This window comes from Pongo abelii, chromosome 18 (genome assembly GCF_028885655.2).
Source record: "Pongo abelii isolate AG06213 chromosome 18, NHGRI_mPonAbe1-v2.0_pri, whole genome shotgun sequence".
Lineage (NCBI taxonomy): Eukaryota > Metazoa > Chordata > Mammalia > Primates > Hominidae > Pongo > Pongo abelii.
In genome coordinates this window covers 84,054,507-84,074,983 of record NC_072003.2, presented here as the reverse complement: position 1 = coordinate 84,074,983, position 20,477 = coordinate 84,054,507, and the positions used below count along the sequence as shown (strand labels likewise).

At 51.2% G+C, this 20,477-nt stretch overlaps 1 protein-coding gene across 5 annotated transcripts; it reads right to left on the bottom strand.

Annotated features, from left to right (window-relative positions):
- Positions 1-309: 309 nt before the first annotated feature.
- Positions 310-20,018, bottom strand: KLHL36 (kelch like family member 36). Of its 5 annotated transcripts, none has more exons than XM_009251005.4 (5): positions 19,825-20,018; positions 16,953-17,031; positions 9,950-11,023; positions 7,944-8,101; positions 310-6,293 (listed from the first exon to the last, which is right to left on the bottom strand). In XM_009251005.4, exons 2-5 carry the CDS (start codon positions 17,013-17,015, stop codon positions 5,738-5,740), a joined length of 1,851 nt encoding a protein of 616 aa, XP_009249280.3. In that variant the 5' UTR covers positions 17,016-17,031; positions 19,825-20,018; the 3' UTR covers positions 310-5,737. The 5 variants fall into 5 exon arrangements, with proteins under 5 accessions (XP_009249280.3, XP_002826755.3, XP_009249279.3 ...); XM_002826709.6 differs by lacking the exon at positions 19,825-20,018 and adding an exon at positions 19,445-19,614; XM_009251004.4 differs by lacking the exon at positions 19,825-20,018 and adding an exon at positions 19,194-19,256.
- Positions 20,019-20,477: the final 459 nt, after the last annotated feature.

Here is a 20,477-nt window from a genome sequence, read left to right as displayed (position 1 = left end):
CTAATCAAATTACCCCAATTGACACACATTTAAGCAAATAGTTTCATTTCAGGTCACGGGGACTTAGCCCTGCAATGAAGGATCTGAATGAAATTCCTGGCAAAATACAGTAATTAGAAACACAATGAAAGCAGAATTGAAATGTCCCAGCCTCCCCACAACACTAAAAGGAAGTCTGGTTAATTTCCAAATTATATTTAGGATCAACATGCAAGGGGTTCTTTTTCATACGGGCAGAGAAATTAGGACCAGACATCATTACAATAACCACACAAGACTAGGAATGTAATTATAAAATAAACCATACCCTAGCAAGCAAATTATTTTAATGTGTTTCAAGAATTGAATACTCTGTATGGAATTAAAAACAAAGAGAAAAAAACAACGTGCAGAAAATTAATTAAAAAGAGTTAAGACACAGAAACTTCGAAATGTCATAAAATTACAAATACAAAAGCAACAAATTAAAAAACATACACGATTGCAGATTTCAGTAACATCAGTAGCCAGAACATACCCAATGAATCACTTAATCATCAAATATCTCGCTGATTTTGAAAGGAGCCTAGTGGTTGATGATTTAACCTCAATCAATCCAAAGGACAGGACTCTTTCCTTACATTACAAGCAATCTGTAAAGATGGCTTTAAGTAACTTTGAAAAGGTGGAGTGTCCTTTCTCAAAGGAAACAGACAAGGAAGGGGTTACCCACTCTGCCCCCGCCACTACCGAAACGTGTACATTCATTCAACTCTGGTAACTAAGGCAACCAAAGGACAATTTCTTTTTTTATTTTTCTTATTTTTCTTTTTTTTTTTTAGAGACAGAGTGTTACTCTGTCACCCAGGCTGGAGTGCAGTGGCGCAATCTCAGCTCACTGCAACCTCTGCCTCCTGGGTTCAAGCAATTCTCCTGCCTCAGCCTCCCGAAGAGCTGAGATTACAGGTGACCACGACTGCCTAATTTTTGTATTTTAGTAGAGACGGGGTTTTCGCCATGTTGGTCAGGGTGGTCTCAAACTCTTGACCTCAAGTGATCCATCCCCCTTGGCCTCCCAAAGTGCTGGGAGTACAGGCGTGAGCCACCACGCCCGGCCCCAAAGGACAATTTCTTCAGATCCCCACACACCTTCAGAACCACACATTCTGTTCATGTTAAAAACAAGAAATTAACAACCTCTAAAGCTAAGGACAACGATTCTGTAAAGTGCAAGAATGGTTCATTGTTTCCGCTTTTGTGGATTTCATGTTAAGAATACTTTAAAAGAAAGGGTGGACGGGAGTAAACCAGGACCCCAGTCACATATTTGATCAAGAAATGACCCGTATGGCAAAGGTGAGACGTGGACCAGCCCTCAGGTGTCTCTCCAACTCTGTGCACACCACTGAGGTAGGAGCTCTAGAAGAAACACAGACCCTCTCAAGGGGGTTAAGGTTTCCTCTTGGAAAATCAGCTAAGGGCCTGAGACAGTCATACCCACGGGCTGCACGCAACTTTGCATGCAACTTCACGAAATTCTAGAGCTGTATCGCATCAGCGACGGAGAAGGGCAAGATCCAAGACAAAGCCACACGAGGCGAGGTCCTGGTGCTGCCATTTGTTGTCCAGCACAAATCAAGGGGCCGGAGGAAAGGGATGAGGTGGAAAACCCCGGCAGGCATTCTACAAAACAGTTATTAGCAAATTGTATCAAAAAGTATCAAAACATTTCAAAAAACTCTAAAAACTGCCAGGCTTGGCAGATGCGCAGGACAGGGTCTCCAAGTGCCCGTGGCACTGCCCTATACTCCAGGCATTTATCCTGGAGGCCAGGATGCCACCCCCTCCCCTCCCCTCCCGGGCACTCAGAATCCACGGAAACACCAGGAGGTCTAAACCTCATCTGCAGCTGCCCCTCCAGGTTTGGGACCAGTGGACGGGGTTCCAACCACGAGCTCTGAGAGCCACAAGGCCCATGAGATGCTGCTGCACCATGGAGGACCACGGTGAAGGATGAAGGTCAGTGACTCTACAGGGGGTGGTGGAGGGTGTGGCAGGGGTCCCCTCACTTCCCACATTGCTGCAAGTCACTGAACGATCGCTTGCCTTAGGGGCTGAGGTACACTGAACCACAGGTGAACACACCTGAGCTCACAAAGTAGGACCCTAGACCTCAGAGGACGGACACCACTTCCCCTCAGCATTTGGATGCCACTTCAAAGTTGAACACCCCTTAGGGTTAGTTTCTGGGTCTCCGTGAAGTCACCTTATCATGAGTGAGGGCACTCAATATAAATACACACATGTGGTCCTGCTCAGAGCCAGGTCTGAAGTCCCATTTGATAGCCTCAATAAAATGGCAGAACAATAAAAATACCAATTGCGTGCTAAGCACAGTTGATAAAATAATCTCTGTGCATTTTAAACAGCAGGAAGTTTGCTATAAGTAACAAGGGTTCATCAGCTTTCTACTCCCTCCCTTCTATTATTATAATACATTTATGTCTTAAGCAAACAGCTTTCCAACTTGGGTGAGGACCAAACCCCAAACTTACAACTAATACGAAGTTACAACTCTAATTCTTTAGAAATGAGAAAAGCCAAAACCTCAATAGAAGCCTGCCATGCTTATTTTGAAATATTAAAAAAAAAAAAGATCCAGGTGTCTTCAAAATTCAAGCAGAACAGCTTGAAACACTGACAGTTTAACATGATGACACGTGGCTGTTTCCATCTCAAAATGGCAGCCTGCAAGCACCTGTGCCTTCATCATTCTAGTTTAAAACCCCACTATCGTGCTGTGCAGTCCAAATGGCCACTGCATAGGTACAGCCCAAACTCTGCCCATCTGAGTTAAAAAACATTTTATTCTTTTGAGACAGGGTCTCACTCTGTCACCCAGGTTAGAGTGCAGTGGTGTGATCATAGCTCACTGCAGCCTCAACCTCCCAGGCTCAGGTGATTCTCCCACCTCAGCCTCCCAAGTAGCTGGGACTACCGCATGCCCCACCATCCCTGGCTAATCTTTTGTAATTTTTTTGTAGAGATGGGGTTTTGCCATGTTGCCCAGGCATGGTCTCTTCCATTTTCAGTTAGACTGCACAGTAGGGTGAATTTTCAACTTAAAAAGACAAGTAACAAAAACCTGGCCCGGGTACCACCACTGGGTGCCCTTGTGCCCATCCACTGACCCAACAAGTTCAAAAACCTTTCTTGTCACAATGTAGCCACCATCAAATATTAGAAGTTGGCTCACAAGATGAAACTTGTTTATCCTTCCTTTAAAGGAGAGCTCCCAACCTTAGTAATATTAGATTTTAAGCCAGGTAAATTACAAACCACCTTAATAGTATCAGGAGAGACATCACAAAATATTAGGTGCAGGACGTCGTATGTAACTCATGAGGCACAAGAAAATCAGAATAGAGGCCAGAAGCTCACACATTTCCAGGGACAAGTCCCAGAAGCAAAACATAAAAGAGCTGGCTTAGGCGAAAAACCAATGACTCTCCTCTCTCCAAGGTCAAAGACATCCCACTCCCCAAATCACTCACAGAGTCTTTCTATGTGGTCTCCCCAACTTGCCCCGAGATTCAGGCCAAACAACTGCCCGTTTGTTCATGACCCAGGCTGAGATGGGGAGAACAGCCCATGTACACCATACCCTGCCTTCTGAGGGGTCTACAAGCAATAAAACCTTTCCCGAATAGGAAGGGGGTAAGCTATCCCAAAGTTGGCAGAAGTTCTGCAAAACATGTTTTGTGGGGGTCTGGGACTAGGTATGAGACAAACGAGTTTTAGGCTCAAAGAAGTTTGGAAATTCTGGGTTGAGACTTCTCAGAACCTTTCATACACTGGAATGCTGCAGAGCTCCAAGAAGAGTTGCCAGCCTTTTGGTCTGTTTGTTTGTGTGTCTTGCAGAACCTCTCAACAGTTTGTAAGCCTCCAGGGACTTCACATGCAAATAACTACCTAGCTGAATATGCAGACTGCCCTCCTCACTAACCACGGAGGGCAATAAGTTGGCTATTGAAGCTTTCAGTCCCCAAAATGCTCTCATCTCTTCTGGATGGCTACATAAACAGATCAGTGAGAACCACAGTAAACCCTGAAGGGAAGGGAAAGGAGAGGCAGCAAAGAAGCAGAAGAAATGGAAATAAAAGTTAACAAAGATTTTTTTCCTAGTCTAATATCAATCTTAACACATTGATCCTCAACCACTCGAGCAGCTGAGAGCCCTCTTAAAGGGCAAGCGACATTGAGACCTGCTCTCGGAACTGTCTGCAGGAAGACTGGTGTTAGACTAGGATTTAAGATGAAGCACATCTTGAAGTTTACTGATCTCTGCCATCAGATATTGGGTGAGGTACAGCTCATTCATGTCTTCCTTGCCTCATGCTTAAAACCCATCACACTCCTATCCTCCCATAGTTCTGCGCGTTTCTCATCCACTCGGGCAGCTAAGAGCCCTCTTAAAGGGCAAGCAACCCTGATACCTGCTCTAGGAACTGTTTGCAGGAGTCAGTGCAGGCCACCTCCACATCCTGAAGGGGATGCCATGCGGGTATGAACAGCTCAGAGGCTGAATGGCCCTATCACCAGGGAGGAGCCTGGAGGGTATCCCGTCTAATCCTGTGGCTAAGGGGGTGGATGAGGGAACACATGGACTTGTTCGAGAATTTGCCCAGCAGCACGAAACTACTTAGAAGCAGAAAACTGGGGCAGGACCTGGCGTGGGAGTTAGGGAGCCCTCCACTGCCTTCTCAGGGATCCACATGTGCTCCTCTGTGCAGGAACTTTCAACAGCGCCTCAAGATAGAGTCATAGAGAACGATGGCAAATTCCATAGCGCTCACTTTTTCTTTCCTGAGAAATAAACAGATTTGGGAGCTCAGTACATCAGTAATATAAAAGACAGTGGGTTCAGGAAAAAAAAAGGAAAAAAATGCACAAATTACAAAAAAATATTTATAAAGAGCTTCACACGTTTTTTCGTTTTTGGTTACCTGTAACGTTTTAGAATTCAAGAAGGTTTCCAATGAGGAAAGATGGAATTATTCAGAGACAGCGTTCACCTGATATGGAGAACAGCTCCCCAGCGGGAAGTCACCACGTCTCACCTGACAGTCCAGCGAGCTGCGTGGCCCCGGTCACTCACTCACTCACCCTCATGGGTGGTCTCTGTGCACTCATTTACAAAACAAACACACTGGACCTTGCCAGTGATTCCCAGATGTGGCTAATACCCAGAATTCCAAGAACCAGTTAAAATGCAGTTTCTGGGCACCACCTCCTCCCCGTTCCTGGTGATTTTGGATTCCATAATTCTGAGCGGGGCTCAGGAATCTGTATTCTGAAAAGTTCAGCCAGGTTTGGGGAGGCTTGGACTAGGTGACCTAAGAGACCCCTTTGAGGCCCCAAGCTTCACTACAGAAATTTCTGTGTAACCCACGTGCCAGCTACTCTCAGGGGGACGGTTAGCAAGGACCCATGAGGAATCGTAACACGGGGCAAAGACCTGCAAAGATACAAGGGGTTGCTCACTGCCTGGGCCCAGGGTTAGTTATTCAAGCAAGATATGTAAAGTTACAGATAGTATTTAATTGATTACTGTGATATCATAGAAATACCAAGAATCATAAAAGTAAAAAAAGCTGCTAAGTTGTACATAATGTTTCCAGAATACTAAGAAGTTGCTGCTGGTCTACAGAGCCCTGGAAGGTGACGGTGAGGATGGTCCCAGGAGGCGCAGCTGGGGTCACTGGCCCCGGTCCTGGTGCCTCTTGCCTTTGCCTTTCTTCTTCTTGTCCTCTGGCCGCGGCTCCAGGGCGCAGACACAAGCGGACCCGCCAGCGATGGCCTTGGGCAGGTCGACACCCCTGCTCCACTTGTCGGCCTCGCGGTCGTACACCTGCACGGTCTTGGAGAAGGCAGTGTTCTCCCAGCTGTAGCCGCCCAGGATGTAGATGCGGCCCTCCCACACTGCCACACCCGACTCGCTGTTGGCGTGCAGCAGCGGCGCCACGCGGGTCCACTGGTTGCACTGCGGGCTGTAGGCCTCCACGCCCAGCACGTCAAAGCGCTCCATGGACTCGATGTTGTCATCGCTGCCCCCGATGGAGTAGATGCTGTCACCCAGGCTGCACATGCTGTGCCAGCCGCGCGCCGTAGTCATGGGCCGCCGCTCCTCCCACACGTCTGTCCGGTGGTCGTAGCATAGCAGGTTCTTGCGGTAGGGGCCGATTTGGTAGTCGTGGCCCCCCGAGATGTACACGAAGTCTTTGTAGATGGTGCCCGCGTGGCCATACGTGAACCTGCAGGGTCGACGGGCAGAGACAGAGGGAGAGCTCAGGGCTGTGCCAGGCTTACCCTCCCCAAGCCGGGGAACGGCCTGCCATCTTAGGGGGCCATGAGGATTTAAGAATATAGGGAGTGGGCACCCCACGAACACTCTATAGACAGTAGCCGTCATTAGCAAAGAAATGGCGGGGCAGGGCAGGGCGGGGAAGTGGACAGCTTTGCAGTTAGGCCGCCTGGGCCAGAACCCAGCTCCACTCTCTCTGAGTCTCCCTTGCCCCATCTGGGAAATGGGAATAATCACAGGACCATCACCCTTTTCACAATGGCTGGAAACGACTAGAACAATGAGCTAGCAGGCACACACGCACCCGATGAATCACACATCAAAGAGGAAATACGACATACGGTCCAATTCTCACTGTGCTGGCACTCGGGAAAAGTTTCGCCCAAAACCACAGACAGCAAAACCAGTGGCTGCCAGGGGCTGTGGGGAGAGGGGAGGGAGGGATGGACAGGGTGCGCACAGGGGGGTTTAGGGCAGTGAAATGATTCGCGTGATGCTGTAATGGTGGATTCATGTTGCTTTGTGTTCCTCAAAACCCAAAGAACTGTGCCAGGAAGTGGGAACCCTGATGTAAACCAGGGCCTTTAGTGAATAAGAAAGGATCAATATGGCCAGGTGCGGTGGCTCATGCCTGTAATCCCAGCACTTTGTGAGGCTGAGGTGGGCGGATCTCTTGAGGCCAGGAGTTCAAGACCAGCCTGGCTAACATGGTGAAATCCTGTCTCTACGAAAAATACAAAAATTAGCTGGGCATGGTGGCAGGCGCCTGCAGTCCCAGCTACTCAGGAGGCTGAGGCAGCAGAACTGCTTGAGCTCAGGAGGCGGAGGTTGCAGTGAGCCGAGATCGCGCCACTGCACTCTGGCCTGGGCGACAGAGACTCCGTCTCAGAAAAACAAAAACACGAGTGCTTACCCCACACACTTCTAACTCTTAGGATGTATTCCACAGCAGAGACTGGTTCAGAAAGTGCACTGCTGGGTGCGGCAACAGGGAACTGGTGGGAAAATGGTGTGCACCTTCTGCTAATCCCATGGAGATAATAAATGCTCGATACATGCACATCGGAATGCAGGGGAGACTGAGGAGGGTGAGGCGGCCACCCTGGGGCACTCCCTGCATGTGGACGCAGGTTTCACAAGCAGCACCACATCTGCTCTGCACAACAGTGCTGTGGGGTGGGTATGATTATCATCTCCCTCTACAGATGAGGAACTAAAGGTCGAGCGGGTGAAGACCCATGCTTGAGGCTTAGATCTAGCACAGATACCCCCATCTCTTTGAACTCCTCCTGCCCAGGCTCAGGGAGATCCTCAGGTCAGGCCCTCACCCTCTGAAACTCAGCAACTACACAGACTCAGCCATGGAGGGATGTCCGTCGTGGCGGCAGAGCTGACCCTTGCCCTAAGTCTGAAACCGGAGCCTGGACTGTGAACCATCACGCCCTCCACCCCTCATGGTGTACCCGCTCTTCCTAACAAGGCAGAGAGATTTCATTCCTGGAATTGGAGGCCAACATGTCCAGAAAGTGAGGCACGTGGACTGAACTATGTCCCTTAAAAACATCCCATTTGGAGAACCTTCCACCAAGCCCCAGATCACCTTGGCAAGCCGGCCACATAGGACCAGGAGTCAGTCTTGGGACTGTACGTCTCTACCGAAGAGAGCGCTCCGTTCTCATTCCGGCCGCCGACGGCCACCAGCATGTCTTCGATGGAGGCAAGGTAGAAATCCACACGGCGCTGGTTCATGGAGGCCACCTGTGGAGGTGAGATACCTGTACTTTCCCTTCCCCGAACCCGGGACAGCATCAACATCTGGCACTGCGTTTCCCAAATGTGTCTGCGGAACGCACAGCCCTGGAGAACGTTTGGGAAAGGGAACTGCCCCTGAATAAAGAGGGCTTCTTCAGGCGGGAGCTCTGAGCCCCTGAGGTTTCACCAAGATGCTCTGAATCCCCAAAAGTGGGATGGAGACGCTCTGAGTCCCCAAAAGGGGGATGGAGATGCTCTGAACCCCCGAACTTGTCTGGTCATGTGGTCAGCTGCTTGCATGGGAACTCTGTGGGTCACAGGGGTCAGAATCACTGATCTAGTGGCTTTATGAAATAAAAATTCATCTTTCCTCTCCCCGCATCAGATTTGTAAAGTTAGTGCTGCTCTGCCACTCTGTGTTAACAGAGCAGGATGTGGCATTCGACAGGAAATTAAACAGAAGAGGCCAGGCGCGGTGGCTCACACCTGTAATCCTGGCACTTTGGGAGGCCAAGGTGGGTGGATTACCTGAGGTCACGGAGTTCAAGACCAGCCTGGCCAACATGGTGAAACCCCGTCTCTACTAAAAATACAAAAATTAGCTGGGCGTGGTGGCGGATGCCTGTAATTCCAGCTACTCGGTAGGTTAAGGCACCAGAATTGTTTGAACCTGGGAGGCGGAGGTTGCAATTAGCCGAGATCGTGCCACTGCACTCCAGCTTGGGTGACAGAACAACTCTGTCTCCAAAAAAAAAGTAGAAGAGCCAACTTTTTTTTTTTTTTCTTTTTTTAAAGGAATCCAAGCCAAACACACAGGGAGCAAGAGCAAGTTCCTGCAGGAGGCGAGGTTCAGGCTGCCACTGCTACCAGGCTTCAGGGAGGAGGCTCCAAAGCCAGGGACCCTTTCCAGTGGTAAGACTTTGACCTTGGAGGGCAGTCTCAGATTTCTGAGAGTAAAATCAAAAGGTCAGCTGGAGTCCATTCTGACTGAGTTTTGAGCTGAGAACAGCACTGAGTTGGGCGCGATGCTGAGGTGTGAGTATAAAGGCTGAGACGGACTGTCCCGGGGAGCGAGTGGCTGGAGAGCGCTCCCAGCAGAAAGGAGACACCTTTCCTATGCCAGGGGCTTGCCAATCAACATGAGCTACTGCACTCCCTGTCCCTCATGTATTCCCAGAAGGGGAATCCAAAATGTGGAGAGGACAAGAATCTGAAATTTCCTAGCTATGACTTAGCCAGGCTGGGATGAGACCCCAGGTCTGACATCAAGGCCCACGCTCTTCCCAGAATCAGGCCACAATACATGCCCAAGGGGCCAGGTATGAGCACTAGTGGCCTCCTTAGACTATCTCCCAAAATGCTTCCAGAGGAGCCCCACAGAGACTCCAGGACCTGGGGACATTGAACCACGGATCAAACATCTAGATCCATGCTACTGTCCAATAGGGTAGCCACGCCCCGTGTGGCCACATACACTTCCACATCAATCGGTTAAAGTGAAATAAAAGTGAAAACTGACTTCTTCAGTCGCACTGGCCACATTTCAAGTGCTCAGTCACCACATGTGGCTGTGGCTACCGTATTGGGAAGTACAGACAGACCCTTCCACCTGCACAGAAAGCCCCGCCAGGCAGCGCTGCTCTGAACGATGACGGAGCCCTCGAAGGGGTGGGTCGGCTCTCCCTCTCCCTGTCCAGGGCGTAGGCCCGGGGTGTGCTGCTCGTCACTTTATTGTCACACCTCGTTCAGAAGCAGGATAGTCGTCAAGACCCCAGAGAGGTAAGGAAAGTCAAGGCTAGGTTAAGGAAACCGAGAGTCCTCAAGAGAAAAGAAATAATCTGGCTTGAATCTCACCTTGATCCACTGTTTACAGCGGGGGTCATACCTATAAAGAAGATTGGAGGCTGCATCCCCTCCGTTGTCCCGTGAGAAGCTGCCACCGGCGATGAAGATGAAGCCCCCCAGCACCGCGACACAGTGGTGGCTCCGCCGGGCGGGCAGCGGCGTCTCTTTGACCCACTGCTCGATCTTGGCGTCCAGGTAGCAGGTGTCGTCACTGAGCTCCAGACACCGCTCGGAGACCTCGCCGCCCACAAACAGCAGGCGCTCCTGGTTGGTGCGCAGCGCCGTGCGCTTGGTCTGCATGACGGGCTGGGCCGCCAGGTTGTTGTGGTAGCGCACGGCCTCCTCGATGAAGCCCTCGCAGTTGGCCTCCTTGGGCAGCAGCGAGCACACGGCCGGCTTGACGCGGTGCAGCAGGTCGTTCTTGGGGATGAGCGGGAAGTGGATGTTCTCCAGCACCTGGCGGGCGTGGGCCTCGCGCTCGGGCTGCTGCGTCAGCCACTGCAGGGCAGCCTGCAGGAGGTCGTGCTCACACTCCCGCTGCACATCGCTGCTGCTCAGGTAGACACACAGCTTCTGCATGGAGACGTTCTGTAGGAAGTCGGGCGTAAAGGACAGCGTGCCGAAGTGGTTCAGGATGAAGCCATCGATGAAGGCATCAAGGCGCTTGAGGCTGTAGATGGAGGCCAGCTCCTGCAGGTACAGGTAGTTGTCCTCGCTCACCTCCTGCTCCAGGTACTCACAACAGAAGTCTACCACCGTCCAGATCTGCAGCAGGTGAGCCGTCTCCAGGACATAGTCAATGTTGCCGCCATCCAGCACCAGCTCCCCGCCGTACAGGAAGTCCACCACGGCCTTGAGCCCGATGTAGGAGGCGCCGATCAGCTCCACCTCCTTCTGGAAAGCTTCCCGCATGCCGATGGTGAACATGGAGTTGAAGTAGTCGCTGCACACGGCCAGCAGGTTGCGGTGGGCTGGCACACGCTGCTCATCGGCCACCAGGACGACGTCGCAGAAGAGGCCGCGGAGACGCTGCTCGTTCAGCCGCTGCAGCACCGTGCTTGAGTGGTCGGCCCAGCGGTATACCTGGACAGAGAAGACACATCAGAAACGGCACAGCCTGGTCCAACCCAGTGGGTCCTGACCAGCATTTTCAACAAAATGAAATTGAAGAAAACAAGAAATAAAATGCTGCATCAGAGGGCACTGCAGGAAGTACAGGTGTTTCTGAGTATCCATGTGTATCATGTGTTTTTTTGCTTCCTTCTCTTATTAATATAATTTCTTTTTTTCTTTCTTTCTTTTTTTTTTTTTTTTGACACAGAGCCTTGCTCTGTTGCCCAGGCTGGAGTGCAGTGGCACAACCTCAGCTCACTGCAACCTCTGCCTCCCGGGTTCAAGTGATTCTCCTGCCTCAGCCTCCTGAGTAGCTGGGACGACAGCCCGGCTACTGGAGTTTGAGAGCAGCCTGGCCAACATGGTGAAACCCTGTCCCTACTAAAAATACAAAATTTAGCCAGGCATGGTAGCATGTGCCTGTAATCCTAGCTACTCAGGAGGCTGAGGCAGGAGAACTGCTTGAACCCAGGAGATGGAGGTTGCAGTGAGCCAAGATCACACCACTACACTCCAGCCTGGGAGACAGAGCAAGAAGTCTGTCTCAAAAAACAAAAAACAAACAAACAAAACAAACAAAAACAACAAGAAAAAACAAAAAACAAACCAAAAAAAACCCAAAACCAAACAAGACAACAATTCAAGCCAGGCATGGTGGCTCATGCCTGTGGTCTCAATGCTTTGTGAGACTGAGATGGGAGAATCGCTTGAGGCCAGGAAGTTCAAGACCAGCCTGGGCAACATAGCGAGATTCCTGTCTTAACAAAATGTTTAAAAATTAGCTGGGCGTGCTGGCATTCGCCTGTAGTCCCAGCTACTCAGGAGGCTGAGGCAGGAGGATCGCTGAAGCCCAGGAGCTTGAGGCTGCAGTGAGCCATGATTGTGCCACTGCACTCCAGCCTGGACGACAAAAAGAAACCCTGTCTCTAAATAAATAAATAAATGAATTCAACATAGGGACAAACAGGTAACTGAAAACTATCACATAGATAGCTGGTCTACTCCAGGGCGACTGAGGTAAAGAACTGGCTGGGCACTCAGCCTGAAGAGGGAAATGTGGTCGGAGGAGGAGGAAAACTGACCGAGGGCTGTTAGGTATTAGCAGCTATGTGGTTCAACTTTTTTTTTTTTTTTTTTTTTTTTTTTGAGACAGGGTCTCACTCTGTTGCCCAGGCTGGAGTGCAGTGGCACAATCTCGGCTCACTGCACCCTTGACTTCCTGGGCTCAAGTGATTCTCCCACCTTAGCCTCCTGAGTAGCTGGGACTACGGGTGTGTGCCACCATGCCTGACTAATTTAAAAAATTTTTTGTAGAGACGACGTCTCACTATGTTGCCCTTGACCTCCTGGGCTCAAGCAATTCTTCCACCTCAGCCTCCTGAGTAGCTGGGGCTACAGGCACACACTACCAGGCCTGTCTGATTTTTATAATTTGGAGGGACAGGGTCTCCCTGAGCTGCCCAGGCTCTGAATTCTTAAAAGTTACTTCTTAACATGTGTCCTACAGCAGTAGGTTTTATTTTTTTCTTCCCTTTTGAATCTTCTTTTTGTTGCCATGCATGCATTTGTCATTGAGACCCTTTATTTCCCTGTGTTATTTCCCCGTCCAGTCAATTCCGACAGCAACTTCTCTGTCCATGTTACAGGAGCAGGCCACATTCTCACAGCCTGTGGAGGATTGCCAAACAGATCCGACCTGGCATTTCCTTCTGAGTTCAGAGGGCAGGCTCTCCCGCTCTTCCATTCCAGGCTGGCTTTTCGGTTCACAGGTCACACGCGTGGAGATCTCTATTTATCCTGGTTACTCACAGAGAGAGCCAGCCTGGCCTACACTGGGCTTTTAAATTTTTTCTCATTTTTAGAAACAGGGTCTTGCTCTGTTTCCTAGGCTGGCATGCAACAGTAGATCAGAGATCACTGCAGCCTGAAACGCCTAGGCTCGGCCGGGCGCGATGGCTCACGCCTGGAATCCCAGTACTTTGGCAGGCCAAGGCGGGCAGGTCACCTGAGGTCAGGAGTTCAAGACCAGCCTGACCAACATGATGAAACCCCGTCTCTACTAAAAATACAAAATTAGCTGGGTGTGGTGGCGGGCGCCTGTCATCCCAGCTACTCAGGAGGCTGAGGCAGGAGAATCACTTGAACTCTGGAGGCGGAGGTTGCAGTGAGCCATTGCACTCCAGCCTGGGCAACACGAACAAAACGCCATCTCAAAAACAAAACAAAACAAAACAAAACTAGTCTCAAGCAATCCCTCTGCTTCAGCCTCCTTGGCAGCTGGGACTACAGGTGTGTGCCACCATATCCAGCTATTTTTTACTTTTATTTTTTGTAGAAATGGGGTCTCACTACATTGATCAGGCTGGTCCTGAGCTCCTGAGTTCAAACAATCCTCCTGCCTCAGCCTCCTAATGTGCTGGGATTATAGGTTTAAGCCACCGTGCTAGGCCTCAGCTTCTAATTACGCAGGAATGGTCAGTGCTTCTACAGACACTGACCGGAGGCCCCTCTTGGGTGCGAGCTGAAGGAAGGAAATTAAAAAGTACTACAGTGGCAGGTGATCAAGTCATAGTACAGGCTTAGCGGCCTGAGAGACGCACATGAGGGCATGAGGTGGCTATCTGCCACCCGGGGCCCCTGGCTGTCTGCACGCTGGTGAGGGTGCTGGCCCTACCACGCTTACATGGAGATACACACAACCCCAGACTGCAGTGTCAAAAGGGAAAGAGCCCAGGGGGCGGGACTGGGGAAAGCTCCAGTGAATGGCTGCCTGTGAGGGGAGACACCAGCTCCAGTGAGCTGGGGCAGGGGGCAAGAGCAGTGTTGTTTCCAAAACTGGGTTTCTGTTCTAAGTGGGCTGGAGTGATGCCCTACCCGGGTACAATCAGCTGCAATCTGCTTCTGGTGTTTTAGCACAGCTGCATAGACGACAACTTTCCAAAAACACAGGCACACGAGTTCCCTTTTTTTTTTTTTGATACAGATCCTCCCTCTGTTGCTCAGGCTGGAGTGCAGTGGCTTGATCTCGGCTCACTGCAACCTCTGCCTCCCAGGTTCAGGTGATTCTCCTGCTCAGCCTCCTGAGTAGCTGGGACCACCGGCATGTACCACCATGCCCGGATAATTTTGTATTTTTAGTAGAGACAGGGTTTTGCCATTTGGGCCAGGCTGGTCTTAAACTCCTGAGCTCAGGTGTCACCGCTCCCGGCACATATATATATATATATCAGTAGAGATGGGGTTTCACCATGTTGGCCTCGAACTCCTGACCTCAAGTGATCCATCCACCTCAGCCTCCCAAAGTTCTAGGATTCCAGGCGTGAGCCACTGCGCCTGGCCGATTTCCCAATTATAAAGGGACATTGGTAACAGAGTTTCTGCATTTCAGGTAACTTAGAAGCTCCAATCCACAGCATTCTCTGATGATATGAGTCCTGTTCATTTCTCTATTTCCTATTTTATTGCCTTAATCAGATGCAAGGCCAAGCAGAGGGAGAAACTCAGGTGCTCAGGGGCTTACACCTGGGAGGAGGCAGCAGGTACGGGGTATTAGATGTGGAAAAAGAATTTAGCATCAACATGGAACAACACTTTTTTTTTTTTTTGATACAGGGTCTTGCTCTGTCACTTAGGCTGGAGTACAGCAGTGCGATCATAGCTCACTGCAACCTCTACCTCCTGGGCTCAAGTGAGCCTCCCACCTCAGCCTCCTGAGGAGCTGGGACTACAGGTGTATGCCACCAGGCCTGGCTAATTTTTGTATCTTTTGTAGAGATGAGGTTTAGCCATGTTGTCCAAGCCGGTCTCAAACTCCTGAGCTTATGAGATCGTCCCACCTCGGCCTCTCAGGGTGCTGGGATTACAGGCATGAGGCACTGTGCCTGGCTGAGCAACACATCTTAGCGCAGACACGTGAACAGACACTGTGACCACACGGTGGGAAGACGCCAACATGCTGAGAATGCACAACCTACCACTACAAACTACATGCAGCAACATGGGTGAGGCTCAGAGGCACAATGTTGCACAAAAGAAACCACACACGAGAACCCGATCTCAGATCCCATTTAGATAAAGTTCAAAAGCAGATCAAACCACAGCAGTGGGGTTGGGACAGCGACTATCTTGAGTGTAACAACTGGGAGGGTTTCGTAGTATTCTGTTTTTTGCCCATCTGGGTGCTGGTAACATAGGTGTGTTTAACGTCTAGAAATTTATAGGTACACTTTTTAAAAATAAAAAGTTAGAAACAGGCCAGTCATGGTGGCTCACACCTGTAATCCCAGCACTTTGGGAGGGCAAGGCGGGCGGGTCACGAGGTCAAGAGATCAAGACCATTCTGGCCAACATGATGAAACCCTGTCTCTACTAAAAATACAAAAACTAGCTGGGCGTGGTGGCACGCACCTGTAGTCCCAGCTCCTCAGGAGGCTGAGGTGGGAGGCTCACTTGAGCCCAGGAGGTAGAGGCTGCAGTGAGCTATGATCACACCACTGTACTCCAACCTAAGTGACAGAGCAAGACCCTGTCTCAAAAAAAAAAAAAAAAAAAAAAAAGTTAGAAACATCATCCAGTGATACAGAACCCTAGTCCTAAGAGATTCAGTTCAGAGAGAAACAAACTCAGGGTCCTGGCATTAAGGGACAAAACTTCCAGTGCTGTCAAACTTAGAAAGCAGCAGTGTCTCCCAAGCCAAGCTCCAAAACAAAGCCCTTATGAGCGAGTGGCGAGACCTCTCTGGGTTTTCACATTTGATAAAGCTGGGCTTGGCAGGAACCTTCTTGGCGAACTCACATGAGAACAGGAGGTCATATCTCAGGAGAGCCAACCTCTCTTGAAAATGACAGCCAGTTTTTCTTTTAGAATCTGTAGAATCTCTTTTTCCCCTTTTTCTCAACTCTATAGGCTGCTCCCAGCTCCCTTCATCTAAAGAAGTGTTTCTGTATCTTTTTTCATTATTGCCCCCCAAGAAGGCTTTTAAGATTTTTTTCCCTAATAGCCTTCCCAGCAAAATTTTAACATCACAGATGCACTGTATGTCTGCTCATGTACTGTATGTATAATTGTGTCTTATGCATAAAAGGAGTAAAATTCCTTATACCTTCCCAAGAACCAATTTTCTCCCACTTCAGGGCAATATCATACTCATTGAGAATCCATGATCTGAGGCAACCATAAGATTTAATCTCCAAAAGGGATACCTCTAAAGAACAGAGGGCATTACGAATATTTATAATGAGGAGATAGGTTACCAGGAACCTCATACCAATGGCTCCCTCACTCTTTACCAATAGCAGCTGTGGGGACAGGAGTTTGTGGCAAGTATAGCAGCCGGGTCTGGCTCTTGGATTTTAATGTGGCAGGTAGGAACAGGCTACATATTTCTAATTAGAACTCCCCCAGTAGCCTGGCTCTGGGGAACTTACCCTCACTTGCTCTTGGGTCCCAGGGAATCATGACCAGAGAAGAGGACTCCAGGCCCTTGGAGTCCGGGTACACGGTGTGTTGCCCTCACCTTAAGGTAGAAGGCTGAGTTCTCAATGGATCTGTCCTTGGAGTTTTTGACCCCCAAGCAGACATGGGAATCCCGGTTTTCTTGCTGTCCCATCCACCTCCTTGGATTAACGAATGAGTCAAGTTGTCACAAAAAGAAAGCTCTGGAATGTCATATGGAAAAACAAAGACGTCTGGCCATAGTGTCTCTAACATCCCTCATACTTGCCACTCTCTGATTTTATGACAATTTCTGCTCCTTGCCCGTTTCCACCTTTACTTGTCATTAAGGAGACTGACAACACCAATGACAAAAAAATCAGTCTGTGATTAGAAATGAGTGAATCAGAAAAAGGATCACACTTCTTAGGCAATTTGCATAGGTGGTGAGTGAACATTCACAGACCTTTGATGATTCGCTGATCTTGTATGGCCGAGACACTCGTGTCTGCCTGCTTCCCTCCATCATTAAAGAGATTTCAGCCCTAGGAGAAGAACAGGATTTCTGAGCATGCAGTCATAACTCTAGGTCATTCATTAATTTCAGGCCCTGCTAGCAGATACCAAGGATGACAGTGAAAACAGTCACACGGAGGAAGGAGGGAGGGAGGACCGTGCACTACAAAGAACTCTTTTACACTGAGTTGAGAAATCACTGGGTTGTTAGAATTGGACAGAACATTTAACTCGCATTCCTTTATCATCTAAAATCTGATATGTCATTTAGTTCACTTCCTACAAATAATTACCTTTTGGCTACATCAAGGTTATAATGATAAGTTATCATTTCAGAGCCCAGACTACAGCCCTCAAACCAAGCTAAGGGACTTACATGTGCCATCTCATTTAACCCCCACAAAGATTATACTTGGCCAGGCTGATATTGCTTATCTCATTTCACAGATGAGGATACTGATCTCATGGTCACAAAGCTAGTAAATGGCCGAGAATCACGACTGGGTCTGTCCAGCTTCAAAACCTGGATCCATCACCATGACACGCTGCTGAGTGAGGCCCGGGTTCAAGAGTATCACACTTTAAAAATATCATGATGCAGATGAGGATGTGGTACAGTGATGACTACCAGGTACACAGTACATTCTAGACACACACTGTCCCCAAGTGCTTCTCTGTATCTTCACTCACTTAGTCCCCATTGCAACCCCATGAGGCCAGCACTGTGACTGGAGGATGCTGAGAGCAGTGAGGTGAAATAAGCTGCCCGGTGTCACACAGCTGGGAACTGGCAGAATTGGGATTCCAGCTCAGGGAAGTGTGCATGCTCTTAACTCTTAGGCTACACTGCCTGGCTCGTGGGTGGGGGATCACTGCAGACAGAGGTAGGCTTTGGTGTGTGTGGGGGCAGGAGAGGCGGGGAACGGGCAGGTGCTTCAAAGATGGAAAGGAACACAGAGAAGGGACTTTGCCAACTAATATTAGCACAAGTCACATACTGAGACGAAGGTTTTAAAGAGGATTTTTTTTTCCCCTGCTATTTGAGTTCATGAGAAGAGTTTGTTACCTATCGAACAAATAGTCTTCACTAATAAAGAACAATGTGACAAGAAGTCAGCACTGTTCTTAGATAATTGGGGACACAGGGAGGGCACTCCAGTGTTCCCATGGAAGGAATGAATTCGGGCACAATCCGTCCCGTGCAACTCCCCTAGGGAGAGAAGGGGCAACTAGATTCCTCTCGACAAACTAGAAACTTTGTGATAATGACAAGCTGTTCCCACCCCCGGCCCTCCTGACTGCCCCTAGGATGCTGGAGAGCCCAGAGAGGGAAGAGAAGAAACCCAGCGTTCGTGCAGTGCCCACCGCGGACCCGAGCAACTCCCCTAGGGAGAGAAGGGGCAACTAGATTCCTCTCGACAAACTAGAAACTTTGTGATAATGACAAGCTGCTCCCACCCCCGGCCCTCCTGACTGCCCCTAGGATGCTGGAGAACCCAGAGAGGGAAGAGAAGAAACCCAGCGTTCGTGCAGTGCCCACCGCGGACCCGACTTCAATCAACCTTCACGCTCTGAAACAGGTGCCACCGTCGTTCCCACATTGAGAATTGGCGCTCGGGTGCCCCGGGTTGGGGGGGGGGTTGCCCAAGGTCACAGAGCAGCAAGCAGCAGGTGCCCTCTCTCTCCACCGCCCCAGGCAGCCTGCCCGGGCTCAGCCAGGCCCTCTAACGCTCAACGCTTTATTTTCTAGGCCAAGATACCTAGAGAGAGTTCCCGGGGCCGGAGGCTCCCTGCTGTCTCCTGCAAGTGCGTGGGGGTGGGGTCTGATTTCCACCCGTGTTGGACGTCAGCGGACTCCGACGCTTTTTGGAAGCAGGTAGAGGGTCAAGGCCACCCCCAAACACAGTGACAATCCCAAGTCACTGGAAAAGGTCTTCCAGTAAACAGGGGATCGCAGGCCCCGTCCGGCCGGGGGTTTCCCAGAGAGCCTCCTCCCCAAGCTCCCTCCCGACCTCAGCGTTGGAGAAAGCGACGCTGCTGACACCGGCTCGCCGGCGGGGTCTCCGGGGACGCCGCTGTCGTTCGCTCGGACCCTGCAGCCCAGGCGGAACTCAGCGCAACGGCCGCCCAGCAGGCTCCAGCCGGCGGCGAGGAGGCGGAGTCGGGACGGCCCGGGGCGGGGGCCACTCACCTGCCACGCGCGGGGCGGTCCGCACAGGCCGCACCTGTGTCACCTGCGGGGGCGGCGGCCCCTCCCCCGGCCTCTTCCCCGGGACGCAGCGCCCCCACTCGCCCACCCGCCCGCCCCGGTACCAAGGAGCGCAGGGGAGTCGCGACTCGCGGGGGCCGGGGACCCTCCCGATCTCCGCCAGCCCCCCGCCCCGGCCGGGCGCGGCTTCCCGGCGGTCCCGAGCTGGAGGGTGGGCGCGCGCGGAAGCCCACCTGGCAGGACGCGCTACGGACGCGGCGGGCACAGCCCCGGCGGCGGGGCCGGGCGGTCGGGGCGGCGGTGCCCGGGTTCGGGAGACCCCCGGCCAGCCCGCTGCGCAGCCATGGCTCCGCCAGGAAGTGCGAGGCCGAGGGCGGAGGCGGCGCGCGCGGCCAATGGCGGCGGCCGCGGGGAGGCGGGGCCGGGCGGCGCGGGGCGGGGCCTGCGGCCGAGGGCGGGACGCGGGGGGCCGTGGGGTGAGCTCGAGGGGTGGACGCCCCCCTCGTCCGCGCCCCGGGGATCCCCGGTGTCCACCCCACCACGACGCCCGACTCCGTCCCTTCAAAGGCAGGCCCCAGCCCCGCCGCGCGAAATCCTCCCTGGTGCCACCCACCGTCACGGACGCAGGGCCACGGCGGGGACCAGACACGCAGGGTCCCGGGCCTCGAGGCACCGACGCGTGCGCTGGGACGTCTTTGCTGGCCCAGAGTCGCCGGGACGGGCACCGCGCCTCTCGCCTCCTTCCGGGCTGAGCGGGAGCGTCCCTGCGGCCACCCTGCGGCGAGGCCTTTGCTGACCACTCTGCTTAAAGTCACATCCCCTCTCTCTCCACCCAACTTCCAACCGCACGCTTCACTTGAGCTCTTATCAGCGTCTAATATTCCAAATAATGTACGGGTTTATTCGGTTTATTGTCTCTCCTCCCTACCAGAAACCCTCCAGGGCAGGGTTTACTGTTAGTTCTATTCCTGACTGGGCCCCCAAGACTGGCACACAGTAGGTGCTCAGTAAATATATATGGAATGAATGAATGTAACCTTCATCGATCGATCTATCAATTGTCACACTTCGCTCATGCTACAGCGGGATGAACCTTGGAGATGTAATACTTAGTGAAAGAAGCCAGACACAAAAGACCACACATTGCATGATTCCGTGTATGTGAAATGTCTGGAACAAGCCAGTCCAAAGAGACAGAAAGTAGATGAGTGGTTGCCAGGGGCGGGGAGTTGCTGGAGTGGGAAATGGCTGCTGAAGGATCAGCGA

Excerpts from the sequence above, each read along its gene's own strand:
- KLHL36 (XM_009251005.4), bottom strand. The coding sequence starts at position 17,015 with ATGATGGAGGGAAGCAGGCAGACACGAGTGTCTCGGCCATACAAGATC. Across the intron at positions 8,102-9,949 it reads GCTGTAAACAGTGGATCAAG|GTGGCCTCCATGAACCAGCG; the intron begins GTGAGATTCAAG and ends TCACCTCCACAG. Across the intron at positions 6,294-7,943 it reads TATGTGGCCGGCTTGCCAAG|GTTCACGTATGGCCACGCGG; the intron begins GTGATCTGGGGC and ends TCGACCCTGCAG.